General features: G+C 42.8%; 1 protein-coding gene across 1 annotated transcript in view; it reads right to left on the reverse strand.

Annotated features, from left to right (window-relative positions):
• The window catches only part of CNTNAP4 (contactin associated protein like 4), a 1,044,358-nt gene that overhangs the window by 144,929 nt on the left and 877,521 nt on the right, over positions 1–21,908 (reverse strand). The window contains exon 17 of the mRNA XM_029616960.1: positions 4,365–4,535. Within this exon, the coding sequence (XP_029472820.1) occupies positions 4,365–4,535 (171 nt within the window). The remainder of the gene's footprint in view (positions 1–4,364; positions 4,536–21,908) is intronic.

Consider the following 21,908-nt stretch of genomic DNA (forward strand, 5'->3'; position numbering starts at 1 on the left):
CTTAGCTTCCCCCACCCTCCTGACCCCCCAAAAAACTTTTTACAGGTACCTGGTGGTCCAGTGGGTGTCCCAGGAGTGATCTCCCGCTCCGGTCCATCCTCCCGCTCTCGGACCGTCGGCTGCCACTAATCAAAATGGCACCGATGGCCCTTTGCCCTTACCATGTGACAGGGTATCTGTGCCATTGGCCGGATCCTGTCATATGGTAGGAGCACTGGATGGCTGGCACCATCTTGTGCTCCTACCATGTGACAGGGGCTGACCAATGGCACCGGTAGCCCCTGTGACATAGTAAGGGCAAAGGCTATCAGCGCCATTTTGAATACTGGCAGCCGACGGTCCGAGTGCAGGAGGTCGCTCCCGGACCCCCGCTGGACTTTTGGCAAGTCTTGTGGGGGTCAGGAGGGTCCCCCAAGACTTGCCAAAAGCCCTGGTGGTCCAGCGGCAGTCCAGGAGCGATCTCCTGCACTCGAGCCATCGGCTGCCAGTAATCAAAATGGCGCCGATAGCCTTTGCCCTTACTATGTCACAGGGGCTACTGGTACCATTGGTCACACCCTGTCACATGGTAGGAGCACAAGATGGTACTGGCCATCCAGTGCTCCTACCATGTGACAGGATCCGGCCAATGGCACAGATACCCTGTCACATGGTAAGGGCAAAGGGCCATCGGCGCCATTTTGATTAGTGGCAGCCGATGGCCCAGGAGTGGGAGGACGGCCCGTAGCGGGAGATCATGGGAGATCGCTCCCGGGACCCCCACTGGACCACCAGGTACCTGTAAAAAGTTTTAGGGGGGGTCGAGAGGGTGGGGGAAGCTAAGCGGTTACTTTTAAAGGGTCGGGGTGGGTTTAGGGATTATTTTTGTGTGCCGTTTTTCCCGCCCTCCCCCAAAATGATAAGGGAACCCCCACGATCAATATCATGGGGTTTTCCTATCGTTTTGGTGGAGCCCCCGATTTCTGACGATTTTGAAAATATTGATGATATTTTCAATCGTTTGAAGCCCGATTCACATCCCTACTGGTCGTGCACAAAGGAGCACAAAAAGGAGCTCCTTTTTTGCGCTCCTTCATGCGCATGACAGAGTGCATGCTCCTCTGGCATGCATCACCTCCAGCATTGTCCTCCGGCTCTTCTTCCTCCCGGGTCAGGCAATCGCCCAATGATGTTTGGGCCAGCAGCAGGACAGCTGGGGCGTAGGAATCAGGTCATTGCTGCACCATAAGCAATCTTTCAAATTCAACACTTGTCACTGACTGCAATTATAGAGTCATTAAGAGACTTTACTTCTTTAAATAAATCATCTCTTAAGACCTCTGTTTATTTGATGACCTGATCATGTTGCAGCTTTCCCTCCTTTAAGACCTGTGCCTTCCCTCCTGACATGGCATCTGATTCAGTCCCACTCACTTCAGCAGGATCGTCACTTTCCCTGTTTTTTAGCCAAGATTCCTCATTTTCTGGGAGCCCATGTCCATGCTAGCTTAAACAGTGACCAAAACTATTTTAATAGAAGTCGGATGTCTCTAAACAGGATGGATAAATTAGGGCTACAGAGGAAGCTCTAGCAAAAAGCAGCCGCTGCCATGTGCACCTTCAAGCACCCTCAAGTATGACATTTTATCAATAATTTTCTAATAAGGCAATTTGTTTTTCTTAATTTTGAAAATTAATTTTTTTTGCACATCATTTAGAACTGTAAGTCAGGAACTGGTAGATGATGTGATTCTAAGTGCTTATTAAATAATATAGTCTGTAGCCCACTGCTGGCAAGAGACCATGGAATAAGATTATAAACATTATCATTATCTGACACCATGTTCTGAAGAAGTTTAATAAGTGTTTGTTACATTGCTTGTGTCCTTTTTCCTGCTTGCATTTGCATTCAGTATTGTTTAAACATAGATTTAAAATCCATGTAAACTGAGATACAATAGCTAGGGGCATTTCTTTTTCTCCTTCTCACTCTCCTGGGATACCTACTGGCTCCAATCTTTTTTTCTTTCAGAAAAAGATTAATCCAAGTTTGATTTGCATAGGGAAACAAGAATAAAAGTCTATGCATACAGTGAACAAAGCTGGGTCTATAGTAATGGATGACCATGTTCTGGAAAAAAAAATAATGCAGGGTATCTCTCCCCTCAAGAAAGATTAAAGTTAACAAACAGTTTACACATGCTGAGGAAAATATGTGCAAGCAGCTAGCACTGGGAGAGTGTTCAGTGTTATGAGGCATGGGAATAGCCTGGATTTTCATTTCCTCTTTTGGAATTAGTATGTGTTACTTTTTATATCTGAACCTTTATAAGCTTATCAAGACTGATATCAGAGGGTGGATCATCTAAATAAGGGGGTTTGTGAGTTTGTAAACTTCAGGGGAAAAGCTGTGAGTCACGGCAGCATCCTTAACTCCATAACAATTACCTCAGCCAGGAATGGATAGAGGCTCAGATTTCTTTTTAAAGCATGGTGCGCTACCCTTCATTTTAGTGATTGCTCTGAGCCTTTGTGAATGTTTTATTGAAATACTTTGGTACTGATGAAGCCTAGGAAAAAGAGTTGATATGATTTACCCATGTAAAGGCTTCTCACTGAAACAGCAGCTGCTATTGGGACATGCTTGAAACCTCAGGAATTAATTTTCAAAGGAGTTACAGGCATAAAATTAGCATATATGCAGATAAGTAGTCTGTAGTCGTGTACATACATGATATTTTATAAACATTGAAATTACGCGTGCATTTTGGGTTTCATGCACAAAAAGGGGTTGGTCCAGGGGATTTCCCAGGCATGGCCAAGGGGTACACACAGAAATTATTTTATAAGAGATTAATGTGAATACATTAGGAAGATTATTTGCACAATTTTACACCTGTTAATTATCTTGTGCAATTGATGTCTGACTCATCTGTTGTCTGCTATTTTTGGTTAGGTGGGGATGAACTGGGAGGATTACAGGGTGAGATACTAGGAGGTTCTCAGTGAACTGGAGACAGACTGGGTGAATGGGTAGAGGTATCAGCAAACTTGTGATTTCAAATATACAAGGATATACTTGCCTTCACGCATAAATCAGTGGTTTACATGTACATGTTATATTTTTTTCACACATAACATAAATATCTGTGTGTTTATAAATTAGGTAGAGAAAATACACATGCTTTCATTGAATTGCAAATATCCGCATGTACTGAAATATATGGGGTAGATTTTAAAAACCCTGCGCGCGTAAATCCTCCCGGATTTACGTGCACAGGGCACTCGAGCGCCTAGTTTGCATAGGTCGCCGGCGCGCACAAAGCCCCGGGACGCGAGTAAGTCCCGGGGCTTCCTAAAAGGGGCGGGAGGGGCATGTCCGGGGGGCGTGTCCGGGGCAGGGGGCGGTCTGGGGCGGGTCTGGGGGGCATGGCGACGGTTCGGGGGCGGGCCGGGAGGGCGGTCCCGAGTCCTCCGGCACTGCGACCTGTGCCGGGGGATGCCGGGGTGGCGCGCGCAAGTTACGCCTGCTTCAAGCAGGCGTAACTTGCCCAACAAAGGTAGGGGGGGATTTAGGTAGGGCTGGGGGGTGGGGTAGATAATGGGAAGGAAGGGGAAGGTGGGGGGACGCGGAAGGAAAGTTCCCTCCGAGGCCGCTCCGATTTTGGAGCGGCCTCGGAGGGAACGGAGGCAGGCTGCGCGGCTCGGCGCGCGCAGGCTGCCGATTTTGCGCAGCCTTGCGCACACCGACCCCGGATTTTATAAGATACGCGCGGCTACATGCTTATCTTATAAAATCTGGTGTACTTTTGTTCGCGCGCGTATTTTTTTAAGATCTACCTCTATGTGTGTCCTTTCAGAGCTGAACTACACAGTATTTGTGCAGCAATACAGTGCAGTTTATAAAATACTAGGGTCAATTTTTGTATGTCCACTGCCAGTTACGCACACAAATCCAGTAATACAAATAGGTTTGAAAATAGAATAGAAAATTGTTTGTATCTTTTAAAATTTGAAAATCTGTGAAGTAAAATTTATTGTAAGGACTTTTTTTTCTGAGACATTAGCTTGTAAAATGTTTTAGTTCATCCACTCTGGATAACTTGGTTACTGGGCTATGCAGAACATTTTCTGTATGATATCATAACTGATACTTTTGATAATTTTTTCCTCCCCTTGGATACTTAAGTATCTTTGATAAGTTAAGAACTCCATTTTCTCTCCCTCTCCCTACCTGATACAGAAAAGAAAATTGCATCTTTAGGACTGGTGGTTCATAAGGTGTTAACAGTTGTATAAAAACTTGTGATAAAATATTTTTGGCTTGTTTTCTAGTTATATCTAGGCATAATATGGAAGTGCAGCTAGTATCACAAGAGACTTACACAGCAGTTCTATTCGTATAAAGTCTTTAATCCCAAGGTTTTCTAAAAATACACCAGAGGAAGCTTTGGTTTTAAAAAAGAATGACACATCTGCACTGAGTTCTCCATGGAACGTAGGGAAATGAAGGTATGATGTCTCCGTATTGAAGGAGGCTGCATTCCAAAAGCTCTCTGCAGGAAAAAAAATAGACCACATTTAGTGAAGCAGTAGATTGCCTGAAGATTTTTGCTATTCTAAACTTTTAGAATAGAGAAAAACAGCCATAATTTCTACACATACTTGCATTATTGTTCTACAATCCAGCAGAACATCCCTGCTTTTATAAATACCTGTACTTTGGAATTTGGTATGATATTAAAATATTAAATGTATGTATATTTATTTTAATACATTTCTTTCTTCCACTCATGCATGTTTGTTAGAGTACATTATTTTAATTTGAATGACCTGAATATTTAATCGTCATATAATACATTTTCCTTTAGTTTCTTCACTTTTATGTAGAAACAACTTCTGATGTCCAAGACTTTCTTTCCTTTAATATAAGTTTGATTCTACTATCCAAACTGTATACGCTAGTTGACATTTAATCAGATAAAAAATAATTTGCTAGATATTCCTTTGCAGAACAAATGTCTAATATGACTAGATTATTAACTTCATTGAGCAGAAAGTACTACTTATGACAAACAGTAATATAGAAACAGTACTGGGCTATATTATGGTCTTTTTATGCCATCATGTTTCTGATATCAATAAGATATAGGGGCCTATGTAATAAATATTAATGTGGACATTAAAGCCCACTTCAGCACACTAAAAATAGTGTGTTATACAATAAAGCCTTATCATATGTGTTACAGTAGCCCAGAAAGGTTTCAATGTGAGCATGCTGAAATTAGCATGCTCATGCATGCAAATGAAAGAATGCCATATGCAAATGAGGCTTTAGCATGGGCAAGATAAATAGTATGGTATGGTAACCTTCCAGGTCATTTACTGAACACTAATTGCATGCTCCTTAATACTAGTCTTAGACCAGATAACGTAATATGCACACTATTGAGAGGGCTCAGTTAACTGAAAGAAAGACCTGAAAAATGAAGGGCATGGACAGGAGATGACGCTATACAGCTGCACTCATAGGTGTTTGGGTATCAATATATTTTATCACACTCCTATTTGCCAAACCAAAACACAGTCAACATACACTTTTTTCCTCCTGGAATTCATATACATATCTACATATTCATACTACAAATATGAAATATGTATTCTCAAACTGTGATAAACAGTTGCTTATCACAAGCTCTACAAGACACGGTGGTATTTAAATGGACAGATTACAAGGTTTTGCATTATTGTAAGGATAATTGCTGCTCTTGCTGTGGTTGGTCAGTCCAAGGAGCACTACAGGCATGCTGACATGCTAACTTCAACAATACTTTTTATTATGAGGACCCAGCTCTACCTCCTGGCAAGTTAGAAAAAGCAGGAGGCCTTCGTCAAGATGGGTCAACCCTCCAGGGACACGTATCTAACCAGTGTGCACCCTAGACTTCCCCTCCCCCACAATATGAAAAGAAAGTCTTCACTGAGCATTGCAGGATGGGAAGAGATGGAGGGGGAGAGAAAAGGAGGTAAGAGAGGAAAAGTACCACGTGAGTATCTGAAAAATAAAATCACTTTTATTTATACAAGATAACTTTATTTCCAAACACTAAAGTTGTGAAATGTCATTGCTTTCATTGTTAACACTGTAAGTATGGCATTAAGAGATTTGAGGATGAACAGCAGACTGAGCCTAAAGCTTCCATAAATTGACCAATTGTTTTGGTTTGAGTGCACCAGCAGCCCCTGTGACATAGTAAGGGCAAAGGCTATCGGTGCCATTTTGAATACTGGCAGCCGACGGGCCGAGTGCAGGAGATCGCTCCAGGACCCCCGCTGGACCACCAGGGACTTTTGGCAAGTCTTGGGGGGGTCAGGAGGGTAGGGGTTTATTTGTTAGTGATACGTTGTATTCGTGGGGGTTCTCCATACGTTTCGTGACCCCCATGAATACAACGAATATAGCATATAAGTTGCGGATTGCCAATACGTTGCAAACGAATGCACACCCCTAACTTCTGTTACTTTTTACACAGGGGCAGAGTTGGAAAGATTTTGGGATGGGCCAGTGCCACATTTAATGGACAATATGCATTATTTTATTTACATTGAATTGCCTAGTAATTATCTGCCTTGTATTCAATTGTAAAACATTTGTATTCAAAGCAGATCATTACCATACCAGCATTATTTGAGGTAAAATAATTTATGGTATTTAAAATAACATGTGTTATCACTGTCACAAGGTATTTATCACACGGTAAACACTGTTTACCATGCAGTAAATGCCTAAAGTGGCTTAGTAAATATACCCTTGATTGTGCATTAAGGGGTAGATTTTAAAAGAAGCGCGATCAGCCTACTTTTGCTTGCGCATCAGACTCAAGCAAAAGTACGCTGGATTTTAGTAGATACGCGCGGAGCCGCGCGTATCCACTAAAATCCTGGATCGGCGCGCGCAAGGCTATCGATTTTGTATAGCCTGCGCGCGCCGAGCCGCGCTGCCTCCCCCCGTTCCCTCCAAGGCCGCTCCGAAATCGGAGCGGCCTCGGAGGGAACTTTCCTTTGCCCTCCCCTCACCTTACCCTCCCTTCCCCTACCTAACCCCACCCACCCGGCCCTGTCTACACCCCCCCTTACCTTTGTCGGGGGATTTACGCCTCCCGGAGGGAGACGTAAATCCCCGCGCGCCAGCGGGCCTGCTGCGCGCCGGGCCGCGACCTGGGGGCGGGTACGGAGGGCGCGGCCATGCCCCCGGGCCGTAGCCACGCCCCCGTACCCGCCCCCCAAAACGCTGCCGACACGCCCCCGGAACGCCGCGACGACCGGGCCCGCCCCCCGACACGCCCCCGACACGCCCCCCTCCGAGAACCCCGGGACTTACGCGAGTCCCGGGGCTCTGCGCGCGCCGGGAGGCCTATGTAAAATAGGCTTCCCGGCGCGCAGGGCCCTGCTCGCGTAAATCCGCCCGGTTTTGGGCGGATTTAGGCGAGCAGGGCTCTGAAAATCTACCCCTAATTCAAAATAGCTTGCACTCATTGAAATAGTTCACACAAACTCAAAGAGTGTGCACTAAATCAAAACAGTGCCCAGTATTTTGGATTAGTGCATGCCATTTGTGTTAATGTGTAAAAATCTGAATTAATGCACACGAATAACAATATTTACATTTTAAAATTGAAAATTATTAAAAACAAAATTGAAAATACAGATCAATAGCCGAAATAGTGAGAACTCCCTCGGGCGTTTTCCTCTAAAAACTTTGGGGCGGATTTTAAGAGCCCTGCTCGCGTAAATCCGCCCGGATTTACGCGAGCAGGGCCCTGCGCGCCGGTAAGCCTATTTTACATAGGCCTACCGGCGCGCGCAGACCCCGGGACTCGCGTACGTCCCGGGGTTTTCGGAGGGGGGCGTGTCGGGGGGCGGGCCCGGTCGTCGCGGCGTTTCGGGGGCGTGTCGGGAGCGTTTTGGGGGCGGGTACGGGGGCATGGCTACGGCCCGGGGCAGTCCGGGGGCATGGCCGCGCCCTCCGTACCCGCCCCCAGGTCGCGGCCCGGCGCGCAGGAGGCCCGCTGGCGCGCGGGGATTTACGTCTCCCTCCGGGAGGCGTAAATCCCCCGACAAAGGTAAGGGGGGGGTTTAGACAGGGCCGGGCGGGTGGGTTAGGTAGGGGAAGGGAGGGGAAGGTGAGGGGAGGGCAAAGGAAAGTTCCCTCCGAGGCCGCTCCGATTTCGGAGCGGCCTTGGAGGGAACGGGTTAGGCAGCGCGGCTCGGCGCGCGCCGGCTATACAAAATCAATAGCCTTGCGCGCGCCGATCCAGGGATTTTAGTGGATACGCGCGGCTCCACGCGTATCTACTAAAATCCAGCGTACTTTTGCTTGAGTCTGATGCGCAAGCAAAAGTAGGCTGATCGCGCTTCTTTTAAAATCTACCCCTTTGGTTCCTCAATTTTTTATCTTCATTATGGGCAGAAAGAGGAAAGTGATGGCAGAGACCTACCCCGAAGCCCATGTGACACACCTCTCTACGTGCCCAATGGACATGCACCTCTCTATGTGCCTGACAGACCCCCACATTGTCCGTGACCTGTCAATGCTGGGTAATGTACTACTGGAGAGATTGGGAGAGGAAAATCTACTCCCATCTCTCCCAGGCTTGTTATTATCCCTGAGGCCAACTGAGAACACTAACCAGAAATCCCACTGCAGTACGAACTTTCCTAGCATCACAGGGAGCATTGCTGGATGATGATACCAGTGTGACACCCTCAGCGGGGAGTGGAGAGGAAGGTGATGTAGCAGTAAGCAGTGGGGTAATCTCCGAGTTCCTGAGCAGAATGCTTATTGAAATTGAAGGAGTGGGGAGGACTGGTAGTCTTAATATTGGATGTTGAGTGATTCTTCCTTACAACTCCAGTTGCCCTTGAGAGTGGTGAAACATACTTCTTTTTCCCTTGAATCTATTTGGAAAGCAATAGTGGACCTGGGTAAATCTATTTCAGAGCAATTATCCCCTTTGGTAAAATAATTGTGTGGATTTGGAAAAGCGAGTTCAAGTTTTGGAAAATTCTTCCTTGGATTAGGGTCAGCAAATGTTGTCAATACAAACTGACACGAATGAAGTAAAACAAATCCAAGTGACAATTATTAAGGGGAACTCATATTTGGCTTTCAAAATGGAAAATTCAGAAAATGAAGTAAGGAATAAAAACCTCAGGATTATTAACTTTCCTACACTATCATTAATATATCCAATGGAGATGTTTAGGAGATATTTAGTAGAAATTTTGCATTTACCTGAGAATGCTGTTTCAAAAATCAACTATCTCCCCTCATTTAAAAGGAAATCTGGTAAAACTGGGGATATTCAATTGACTCTGTTATTTCCTACCAAACATTCTAATCTGGATGTTTCTGCTTTGCTGGAGACTTCAGACACTGGATTGGCTACTCTTGTCACTGTGGGCTAGATTTTAAAAGGGAGCGTATGGGCATACATGTGCGCGTGCTACCCAGTGCGCACAAATGTAAATCCAATTTTATAATTTGCACACACAGGCGTGTACAAGATCTAAAATTGTGGGTTGGCACGCGCAAGGGGGTGCACAATTGTGCACCTTGTGTGCGCCGAGCTGTGCTGCCTTCCCCCATTCTCTTCCCCTAGCCTGACCTTCCCACTCCTTCCCTTAACCTTTTCCCCCAAAGCCCTACTATAACCCCCCCCACCCCGACCTTTGTCTTATCTTTTGCGCCTGCTGGCAGCATGCTGGCACATGATCCTCGACACAGCAGTCCCGCCCCACCCCACCCCACCCCCGGACCACCCCTTTAGTAAAGGCCCGGGACTTATACGTGTCCAGGGGCTTTATGCGCATCGCCGGGCCTTTTTAAAATAGGCCCGGCATGTGTAAGACCGGTTATACACATAAATCATCCGGATTTATGCACGTAACCTTTTTAAAATCCGGCCCTTTGATTCTCTCTTTCCCTTAGAACCCAACAAGGATTGGCTAATAAGACTTTTCTTTTGTCATTGCTCTGAAACTTTCCTACAGTTAAACGTCTAAGTATTTCCTGATATCACTAAACAGACTAAAAAAATGAAAAAGGTTTGTTTCTTATTATGCATTCTAAGATTCAACAATTGGAGGGGGGAGGTTCTTAAAGTTCCTTGTAAATGCTTGATCAAGTATCAGGATATTTCACTTTTTTTTTTTACTCCCCTCAAAAAAAATTGTTCTCTAGAAACATCTTCTCCTTGAAATTTCAGTAATATGCTCTCTATTAGGAAGTAGGGTTTGTAAAATTATTGAACTATTTTCTTACCCATATACACTTTTCAATACTCTTTTCTTTGGGTTGTATATTGTATCCTCCACTATTTGAGGACTTAGACTGGAAATTGATTGAACATTGTATTAATCTTAATTGTGATTACTTTTTTGTACACAAGTGTCCTCATATTCTTATTTGCCATCTTATGATTTTTGCCTTGCATTTTGATTTGGAAATGCATACATAAAAATTTAAATAATAATAAATAAAACTAAAAAAAATCCAACAAAAGAAAATTGCCATACAAACCCTTTCTAGGGAATAGGATATGAAGAAATAATCTAACAATAGTGATTTTACTGTTAAAATAAACTAATGCAAGAAAGACAACTGGTAGTGTTATGTTATTTAGTAAATTGTCATAAAACTGATTTTATTTTTCAAAATATTTGTTTGAACAATTATTAGTGTGGCTTTGGGTAGTAAAAAGTGTCTTACAGTAGATACATCATTGAAGCAGCAGAAATTTTAAATCCTTCAGTTTTCAGTGTAATGGAACAGAAAATGTGATAAAACTGAGAAGAAAGAATTTCTCTCTCAATGCAGAGCAGTGACTGAGGGAGCAATTATGGAGCTTAGAATTTATATCTGCTAAAAGAAATAAAGAATATGGCCCATATGAGAATATCTAACTTGAACTGGAATAGCATAATTTAGTCTCTGACAGTTGTAGAAGCAAAACAAAATGTTTATCTCTCTGCTGGGTACTCAAACCATGCTCGTGGGTCCATCAATATCCATTTTCAAATCACGTTTCAAAACACTTCTGAGAAATGAGCATTTATTACAATATTTGTGTTGTTCTCCCACTCAAAGACCCTAGAAAAAATACATACCTTTCAAAAATGTAATGCAAATTCATTGCATATCTTGTAAAGGACTCATTCACAAAGGAGCAGTACCATTTCAACACAAACAGCACAAGTTATTTACCACAGGTACCATTTTCATCAATGGAATATATTAACTAAAAATGCATGTTTTTCTTCTTAAAATAGTGTAGCACTTTCAAGCATCAGCCCCCTATAACTGTTGAAACTTAATCATGTTTATTTAGTCTAAGATCAGATGTATTCCTGCATTAAAAAAGGTGGAAGGAAAGCCAAATGACTGCCAGCATGGTTAAAAGGTGAGATGAGAGACGGTATTTTAACTAAAAAAAATCTTTCAAAAAAGATTTGAATAAAGAAAACAGGAAAGAGGATAAGCATTGGCAAGTTAGATGCAAAGGCTTGATAAGGAAGGCAAAGTCAAAATTTGAAAAGAAGCTTACTGTGGAAGCAAAAACTCAAAATAAAATCTTTTTTGTATACATTTGAAGCAAAAAGTCTGCAATAGAGTCATTTGGACCATTAGATTATCCAGGGGTAAAAAAGGATGCTATGAGAGGACAAAACATAACAGAGAGATTAAATGAATTCTTTGCTTCTATCCTTACTGAGGAAGATGTAAGGCAGATACCCATGCCAAAAGTAGTAATATTTAAAGATAAGGATTCAGTAGAATTGAAAGAAATATCAATAAACCTGGAAGATATACTTAAGCAAATTGACAAACTAAAGAGTAGTAAATCTCCTGGACCAGATGGTATACATCCTAGATTGCTGAAAGAACGGAATACATGAAATTGCAGACCTACTGTTAATAATCTGTAAACAATCATTGGATTGGAGGATGGACAGTTTTTAAAAAGGGTTCTAGGGGTGACTAGGGAAATTACAGATTGATGAGTCTGACATTAGTGCTGGGAAAAATGGTTGAAACTATTATAATGATCAAAAATATTGATAATATTGATGGACATAGTTTAATGGAACAAAGCCAACTTTGAAGAGGCAGAATATAAATCTCTCAATAAATAAATATTTAACTACATAAATAAATACGAACAAAAGAACATGCCATAATGGGCCAGACCAAGGGTCCATCAAGCCCAGCATCCTCTTTCCAACAGTGGCCAATCCAGGTCATAAGAACCTGGCAAGTACCCAAAAACTAAGGGGGTCATTCTCTAATGCTATCGCACATGAAAAGTCCCTTTTCATGTGCGAAGACTAGCTCGGGGCAGAGTCGGGGCGGAGTCGGCCCCGAAAGAAAAGGAGTCCGGTGGGGGGGGGGGGGCACTGGGGCTGATGCTGTGGACACATTGCTGGTGGCGAAAGGTAAGATTCCTTATCATCATCAGTTTTGCGTCGAATAACTACACCTTTTATGGTGCAGTAATTTGGCGCGAAAGCCGGTAGCAATTGCACCGCAGAGATGCGATCACTACTGGCTATCGCAGGATAGCCCCCTGCTTCACCCCACCGGCCCCCCATTACTGGTGGATTCTCTAAGGTCGCAGACAGAGAATCCAGGCCTAAGTCTATTCCATGCAACTGTTACTAGTAATAGCAGTGGCTATTTTCTAAGTCAACTTAATTAATAGCAGGTAATGGACTTCTCCTCCAAGAACTTATCCAATCCTTTTTTAAACACAGCTACACTAACTGCACTAACCACATCCCCTGGCAACAAATTCCAGAGTTTAATTGTGCATTGAGTGAAGAAGAACTTTTTCTGATTAGTTTTAAATGTGCCACATGCTAACTTCAAGGAGTGCCCCATAGTCTTTCTATTATCTGAAAGAGTAAATAACCGATTCACATCTACCCATTCTAGACCTCTCATGATTTTAAACACCTCTATCATATCCCCCTTCAGCTATCTCTTCTCCAAGCTGAAAAGTCCTAACCTCTTTAGTCTTTCCTCATAGGGGAACTGTTCCATTCCCTATATCATTTTGGTCGCCCTTCTCTGTACCTTCTCCATCGCAACTATATCTTTTTTGAGATGTGGCGACCAGAATTGTACACAGTATTCAAGGTGTGGTCTCACCATGGAGCGAGACAGAGGCATTATGACATTTTCTGTTTTATTCACCATTCCCTTTCTAATAATTCCCAACATTCTGTTTGCTTTTTCACTACCAAAGCACACTGAACTGATGATTTCAATGTGTTATCCACTATGACGCCTAGATCTCTTTCTTATGTGGTAGCTCTTAATATGGAACCTAACATTGTGTAAGTATAACATGGGTTGTTTTTCCCTATATGCATCACCTTGCACTTATCCACATTAAATTTCATCAGCCATTCAGATGGCCAATTTTTCAGTTTCAGAAGGTCTTCCTGCAATTTATCACCATCTGCTTGTGATTTAACTACTCTGAACAATTTTGTGTCATCAGCAAATTTGATTATTTATTTATTTATTTGTAATTTTTATATACTGACATGTGTTTAGTAATCTCACATCGGTTTACAGACAACAGAAACTTGCAGCAGTGCTAAAGCAAACAGAAGGTTAGCAACAGCACATTACAAATGAAGAGTTTAACCAAGTAATAATAATGATTAAATAATGATTCAACCAAGGAAATAAAGGGAGGGGGAACAATGCCACAAAAGGAAACATTAAGAGAATAGAGATACAAATCAAAATGCCAAATAGTGTGACTTAGTTAAATAAGCTTAAGATATAATAAGAGCAGGGAAATACAAAGCAAGTTATTAACAAGTGGAACTTAGATATTTCATTGTGGGATATAATAAGTGGAAGGGAGGCAGATAAGATTGGCATAATGTATAATTCAGATGAATAACTGTAAGATCTATTGTAAAACAGTAGAGGAAGGTAAACTGCATGAAATTGCCTCACTTGTCGTATTTCTTTCCAGATCATTTATAAATATATTGAAAAGTATGGGTCCCAATACAGATCCCTGAGGCACTCCACTGCTCACTCTCTTCCACTGAGAAAATTGTCCATTTAATCCTTCTCTTTGTTTCCTGTCTTTTAGCCAGTTTGTGATCCACGAAAGGACATCATCACCTATTCCATAACGTTTTACTTTTCCTAGAAGCCTCTCATGAGGAATTTTGTCAAACACCTGGAACTTTGTCAAACCAAGAGAAGTCAAACCAAGAGAAGTCATGCCTCACCAATTTTCTACATTATTTTGAAGGCATGAATAAACATGTGAATAAAGGTGAGCCAATTGATATATTCTATCTTGATTTTAGAAAACATTTGACAAAATACCTCAGGTGATACTCTTACAGAAATTAAAATGTATTTATTTATTTATTTAAGTTCTTTTAATATATCGATTCTCAAGAACAAGTCTTATTGAACCGGTTTACAATACAATTAGGGTAGAACCAATTAACAAAGAGAGCAAAAAGTTACAATAAAACAGGGAATGTAGAACATGGCCGTTAGAAGAGGAGGGATAGATTAGAAACACTTTTAACTCGAGAGGTAGAAGTAGAGAGCTGTTGTTTAAATAGTAAAAAAACATATTCGGTTAACATCGTGCATGTTTAACAGGTAATTTGGGAGAGCAAATTTGAGCGAGACATGTTTAACAGATAATTCTAGCAAGACATGTTGTTTAACAGGTAATTTGGGAGAGCAAATTTGAGCGAGACATGTTTAACAGGTAATTCTAGCAAGACATGTTGTTTAACAGGTAATTTGGGAGAGCAAATTTGAGCGAGACATGTTTAACAGGTAATTCTAGCAAGACATGTTGTTTAACAGGTAATTTGGAAAGAGCAAATTCTAGCAAAAACAGTTCCTTCTAGAGGGGACTTTAAAGGAGTGGAGTCTGTATTGGAAGACCTCTGGATCTGAATATGTACAACCATGAGGGGGGGGCAGGGAGGGCAAGGGACAGGGGTGGGGGGCGGTACTAGTGAGGAGAGAAGTCAGAGCAGGTTGCGGTAGGACTTCTTCAGCGAAAAGCTTGAGCGAACAGCCAGGTTTTCAGTTTTTTTCTGAAGGTGGGATGGCATTGTTCCTGGCGTAGATCTGGTGGGAGTGAATTCCAGTTTTGTGGACCAGCGGTGGATAGTACTCGTTTCTCAATGGAGTTGTGAATAGAGGATTTGCTAGGGTGCACTTGGAGAGAGCTTCTATATGCCGATCTAATAGGCCTTGATGAAGAGTGGAGTTCGAGAGGGATGGTAAGTTGTAGTGAGGATTGCTGGTAGATGGTTTTGTGAATGATGGTTAGTGTCTTGAAGAGTATTCTATGATGGATGGGTAGCTAGAGTAGTATTTCTAGAATCGGTGTGATGTGGTCCGTGCGATGAGAGTTTGTAAGGATCCTGGCTGCGGCGTTTTGCAGCAATTGAAGTGGTTTGGTGGAGGAGGCCCGTAGCCCAAGCAGAAGTGCGTTGCAGTAATCAATCTTTGAGAATAGTATGGCTTGAAGGACTGAACGGTAGTCATGAAAGTGTAGGAGAGGTCTTAGCTGTTTTAGGACCTGTAGCTTGTAGAAGCCTTCTTTAGTGGTTGTGTTGATGAACTTTTTAAGGTTCATTCTAGAGTCCAGGGTGGCTCCTAGATCTCTCACATGGCTTATTAGTGGTACAGTTGTGGTGCTGGCAAGGGGGTTATTATCATTAGGGGAGATGACCAGGAGTTCTGTTTTGGATGTGTTGAGAACCAGGTTGATACTCGTGAGAAGGAGGTTGATAGCGTGCAGGCAGCTGTTCCAGAAGTTTAGTGTGTTGGAGATGGGATCCTTGATGGGGATTGATGACATGGATAGAAGGCAATATTGATGATGACATGGGATAGAAGGCAATATTCTACTGTGGATTAAGAATTGGTTAAAAGATAGAAAACAGAGAGTAGGGTAAATGGTTAATTTTCTCAATGTAGAAATGTGAATAGTGGAGTGTCCCATAGTTCTGTACTGAGACCAATCCAAGTCACAAGGATGGAGATATGGAGTTTTGAGACTTTTGATAGAGACTGTTGAAAGATATATTTTTTTGAACAAGAAGATTGTCATCCTTTCAGCCCTTATTTCATGCTGAAACTTGAAATAGGTTATCCCACCTTCCAAGCGGAAGGAATTCCCAAGTTGGCCACTGGTTGTAGAAGATCAACTAGGGGATTTATCATGGACAAAGAGACTATTGCTTTTTATATTATGATTTTTCTGATGCTGTTCCTAATTTTTTCCATACTAGCTGGATTCTTATTTTCAAGTTTTAAGTACATTTTGTTTTGAGCACTATTCTTGGACACCATGGTTATTGCTACCTGAATCCCCAGTGGAAATACTTACCACTTAAGAATACGTCTGATCAGTGATCTGGGAGAATGGGATGAGTGTGATATTGATGAGTGTATCCATGACTGCACCAGAAGGCACAGGAGTTTAAAACTCTTTCCCCTTTAGATGAACCCTGGTGTCTCCAGGGGTTCTTGAGAAACAAGTGGGAGAAAAAGAGAAGTCCAGGACATAGAAGAACTGTGTGGAAATGTTTGTGATCTCCTAAATTAATTGCACCTCCACAATGGGGAGTTTACCGTTGGCACACAAACAGGAACCCACTGATGGAAATCAAGAAAGATTTTTGTGAAGAAAACTTTATGGTAGAACCATTTTCTGGAGTTAGAGGATTATTTTAAAATATTGATACATTTTTCCAAAATGCCCAATTTCCCACCAGAAAGCTAAGAAGATGGATGCATCACACCAAATCACCAAGAAGAAGGAGCTGGTGTGCATATGTTGAGGCAAGAGCACAGCATCATCAATAAGCAGCCACTCAGCATAGCTGAAGTTTGTGGATAAGGGAAGGCATCACCTTAATAGGAGGAGAAGGGCATATCATGCCTTCATGCCCCACCTTGACAAGAAGAATCAAGGAAGCAGAAAGTGCAGAGACAGCAGCAACTAAATTGAACAGAACTTGATGTTGTGATGTTGGTTGGCTATGGCAGATAGCTCAGTAGGGTATGTAGGAGATGGCCCTCAGCCATCATGATTGGAAGAATGATGTCATCTGCCAGGCAGCAAATCGTTGAGTACCTTGAACAGTGTTAATTTGATGAAAACTCGAGTTTACTCCAGCCACAAGCAGCATCTAGGGGAGTGAGGCAGTATTACACCGAGTGTGGCTGCAGCTATTGTTCCTAAGATGTACCATGATGGCTGCAGTTGAATATGTGGCATGCCACACCTTTCAAAGTTCCCAGATTGTTGCCCTATAGTGTTGCTGCTGCTGCATGGCAATGTCCTGGAGGCTGATGCCAGTGCCAGATAATTGGGAGATGTTGATACAGAGACTGCATTGATGAATGTACTGACCCAAGGGGCTGTGAGAGGATATTGTAGGCCCCAGCTGAACCTGAGAGGAGCGGGGATGGTAGCAGTTCCTCAAGTTTATCTGGAGAGCTGGTAGAAATGGGGAAGTAAGCAATCAAGCTGGAGCTGAGCCCTACTGTCAATGGTGTTGAAAGATTTGAAGTGTCAGCAGTCCCACTGACAGATCCTATCCTTGAACTGGAGGTGATACTAGATGAAATAGTGGAAAGGAGCTGGGCATCCAGCGAGAGTGTAGTAGATGAGTCCTCTTGGTTGGAGCAAGAGAATCGAGTGACTCACTTACCCATGGCTGTCAATGAACTTCAAGCTGAAGGATGTTGACTACATTGTGCAGGCCTGCATTGATGGGCCAAGTCTTATATGTGCATAAAGACATACCACCATTGAGGTTGCACAGGATCAGTGATACCAGGCCTAGGTCATCCACTGAGATCTGTATGGACTCCCACATGTTGAGGGTGGGTTGCACCTAGATTGCATCACCAGAACTCCACAAGAGCTCATCACATATTAATAATCTTGGACACATAGCTGCAGTGATACATGTAGTCCCCTTCACCCAATTACACATGAGATGCCTTCAGTGACAGTTAAGTACTCAGTGAGATCAATTTTTCTAACCATTATTTTCCCGAGTTTGAATGATAAACCAAAGGAAATCAGACAAACGTTGGTGGCTCCAGCCAGGAATGCAAGAAACAGGTGCCCCACTTCAACCGATCCAGCACCAGGTAGTCCTAATCATGGATACATCTCCTCAGGGATGGAGAGGGCATTTTCATTCATTAGTTCAAAAAACATAATTTCTAGACTTACAGAGAGAGGACATATCATATAAACCTTCTAGAATTCAGAGCAATGCGCTACGCACTATGATCATTTCAACATTTACTTCAAGGAAAACAAATAATGACTCCTAAAGACAACTAAATAGCTATGTTTTATGTAAACTAACATGAGGGGGATCAAGCTCTTGGACCCTTTGTCAACAAATACTTTATCTATGGAACTGGGTGGACCACAATGGTGCAATACTGAAAGAGGTATACTTTATCTTCCGTGGATACAAAATACATAGGCGGACAAACTAATCAGAATCTTCTGCCCACAAGAATGATCCCTGGCATAAGATGTCACAAACAGTATCTTCTTCAAATGGGGGTGATGTTGATAGATCTCTTTACAATAGAGAAAAACAGGAAAGTAGACTGCTTCTGCCAGTACAGCAAAGCACCAGATGCTTTCTTAATCTCGTTGAACAAGGGTCTTCTCTATGCTTCCCCCCTAATTCTCTTACTCTTCAAAATGATTCAGAAATGCATGTAAGATCAAGCTAAGATGATCTTGGTAGCTCTGACATAGCTGAGACAACCATGGTATGTGCATTTCATGTAATTTTCAAACAGTCCTCCACAGAAACTAGGATGCAGCCTGACCCTCCTATCCCAAAAAGAGGGATCTCTCCTGCATCTGCTCTACCCATTCCTCAACCTCACAGCATGGATGTTGATCACATGTCCATAGAGCATTGGAACCTGCCAGCCGATATAGAAGAGATATTATTGTCAGCCTGAAAACCTTCCATGCAAAAGACTTATGCTATGAAATGGACTTGATATATGAAAAGGTGCAGGGAGCATTCCATTGTCCCTCCCTCACCTGTGGACCACATCAACATCACCTTACCAAAATGGAAACCTCCTTTAACAGAGTAAATATCAGTGCCATAGCATCATATCACCAGCAGGTTCCCTGATGTCCTTACATCTTCTAATCTCAAAATTTATGAAGGGCCTCCTAGATCTTTGTCTTCCTACATGAAAGCCTCCAATATCCTGGGTCATCAAAATAGTCCTTGAAGATGTAATGGAAGCCCTGTACGAGCCTTTGGACACAGATGACCTCAAATATTTGATGTGGAATGTGGCATTTTTGATAGCAATTACATCTGCTCGTAGAGAGAGTAATTTTCAAAAAGAGTTAAACGCGTAAATTATAACTACTATTGTAGCAATTTTCAAAACGATTTATTCTAGTAAAGTGCACTTACTAGAATAAATCCTATGGACAATTCAATGACATATATTTTAGCAATTTTCAAAATCCCACTTATTTGAGTAAAGTACATTTACTCAAGTAAAACCAAGTAAATGCTTTTTAAAATCAGGCCCAAAGTGAGTGAGCTACAGGCCTTCATTCACTTCCCTCCCTACTTGCATTATTATCACAACAAAGTAGTCTTGTGTACGCATCCAAACTTTTGCCAAAAGTGGAGGGTTTTTTTACATAAATCAAGCAAACACATTCCTAAAGTTTTTTACAAGATTATACAAACAAGAGACAGAAAAACAGCTTCACACATTAAATGGCAAGAGGGCCTTGGCCTATTACAAATGCAGAACATAAGGACAGAGATACTCCTCACAACTATTCATGTCATACAATCCTAAAAGGTTGGAGCATCAGTTGCAAAGAGGAATCTATCAAATTGGATTATGTCCTGCATAGAGCATGGTCACATTTTCAGAATCCTGTCTCTGTCTCATCTGATAAAAGCACATCACGTTTGAGCCACAGCAGCCTCTACAGCTAATTTGCACAATATGCTCATTGAAGACATCTGTAAAGCAGCTACTTGGTCATCTGATCATACATTCTTGTTGCACTATTGCTTGGAGGAAAGGGCAAGTGCGGATAGAGCAGTGGGACAAGAAGTATTACATCATTTTGCACCAAAGTAGTCTGCTGTTCACAGAGAAGTCTGGGTTACAAAGAAAAAAAAATAGGGAGAAAAAATCCCTATTGTAGCGACCTTCAGCTTGGGACTCCCCATGCAACATAATTAATTCAGACTGTTTATCAATAGAAAAAAAGTAAGTTTTCTTACTGTAAACAGTGTTTGCTGTAGATAGTAGGATGAATTAGCCATGAGTTCCTGCCTCTTCCCTATACAGCATGGGGCGGATTTTAAAAGCCCTGCTCACGTAAATCCGCCCGGACTTACGCGAACAGGGCCTTGCGCGCCGGCGTGCCTATTTTCCATAGGCCTGCCAGCGCGCGCAGAGACCCGGGACTCGCGTAAGTCGGGGGCGGGGCCGATCGATGTGGCGTTTTGGGGGCGGGCCCCGGGGCGTGGTTTCGGCCTGGGGCGGTCCGGGGGCGTGGCCGCACCCTCCGGAACCGCCCCCGGGTTGCGTCTTGGCGCGCCTGCGGCCCGCTGGCACGTGGGGATTTACTTCTCCCTCCGGGAGGTGTAAACCCCCGGACAAAGGTAGGGGGGGGTTTAGATAGGGCCAGGGGGGGTGGGTTAGGTAGAGGAAGGGAGGGGAAGGTGAGGGGAGGGTGAAAGAGAGTTCCCTCCGAGGCCCCTCCGATTTCGGAGGGGCCTCGGAGGGAATGGAGGCAGGCTGCGCGGCTCGGCACGTGCCGGCTGCCCAAAATCGGCAGCCTTGCGCACGCCGATCCTGGATTTTAGCAGATACGCGTGGCTACGCGCGTATCTACTAAAATCCAGCGTACTTTTGTTTGCGCCTGGAGCGCGAACAAAAGTACGCGAACGCACCGTTTTTAAAAATCTACCCCCATGTCTTCTATGTACCTCAACAACTATTTGCTTGGATATGGACTGAGAAGACTTCTAGAATGCTGCTTGCTGAAAGTTCTACAAGGTTTGAGAGACAGCTCCATCTAGTGTCGCCTGATGATGTCACTCAAACAGCATAGCTAATTCATTCTGCTATCTTTAGAAAATATACGGTAAGCAAATTTGCTTTTATTTGCTACTTGAATCCTCAGAGGAAATACTTCCCACCTGAGAATACTCCTGATCAGTGATCTGGGAGAGTGTGGTGAGCGTGATGTAGATGACTGTATCCATGACTTCACCGGGGGCCCAGGAGGTCAATCCTCCCACCAACCGGATGAACCCTGGTATCTCCAGGGGTTCTTGTGAAACATGTGGAGAAAATGAGAAGTCTGGGACATAGAAAAGCTGCCTGGAGAACTTTGTGACCCTCTAAATTTGCTGCACTCCACAAAGAGGGGGCTTCACATCTAAATGCTCCTGAATATGGACCTCACAGTGACCAATTTACAAAAGCACTTGCTATCATTTCTTTTCTTTAACTAGATGAAATGATGTAGAGAGAGGTACATAACTCAAAGTTCTTGTACACAATACTACACATAGCCTAATTTAACTGGTAGAATAAATGTTCTGTATTTACTATACTTCATAAAGATTCTCAATTGGAATGAGGCCTAAAGCACTGTTTTAGTATATTCTGGTCTAAGTCAATCCATTTGAGTTATCTCAAGAAGTTGCTGTTACCAGAACTCCAGAGGGCCCACTTAGCATCTGAATGTTCTTATTTTGCTAATTAATGTATGTCAAATAACTACAAATTGCATAATATCAGGCTA

This window comes from Rhinatrema bivittatum, chromosome 1 (genome assembly GCF_901001135.1).
Source record: "Rhinatrema bivittatum chromosome 1, aRhiBiv1.1, whole genome shotgun sequence".
Taxonomy (NCBI): Eukaryota; Metazoa; Chordata; class Amphibia; order Gymnophiona; family Rhinatrematidae; genus Rhinatrema; species Rhinatrema bivittatum.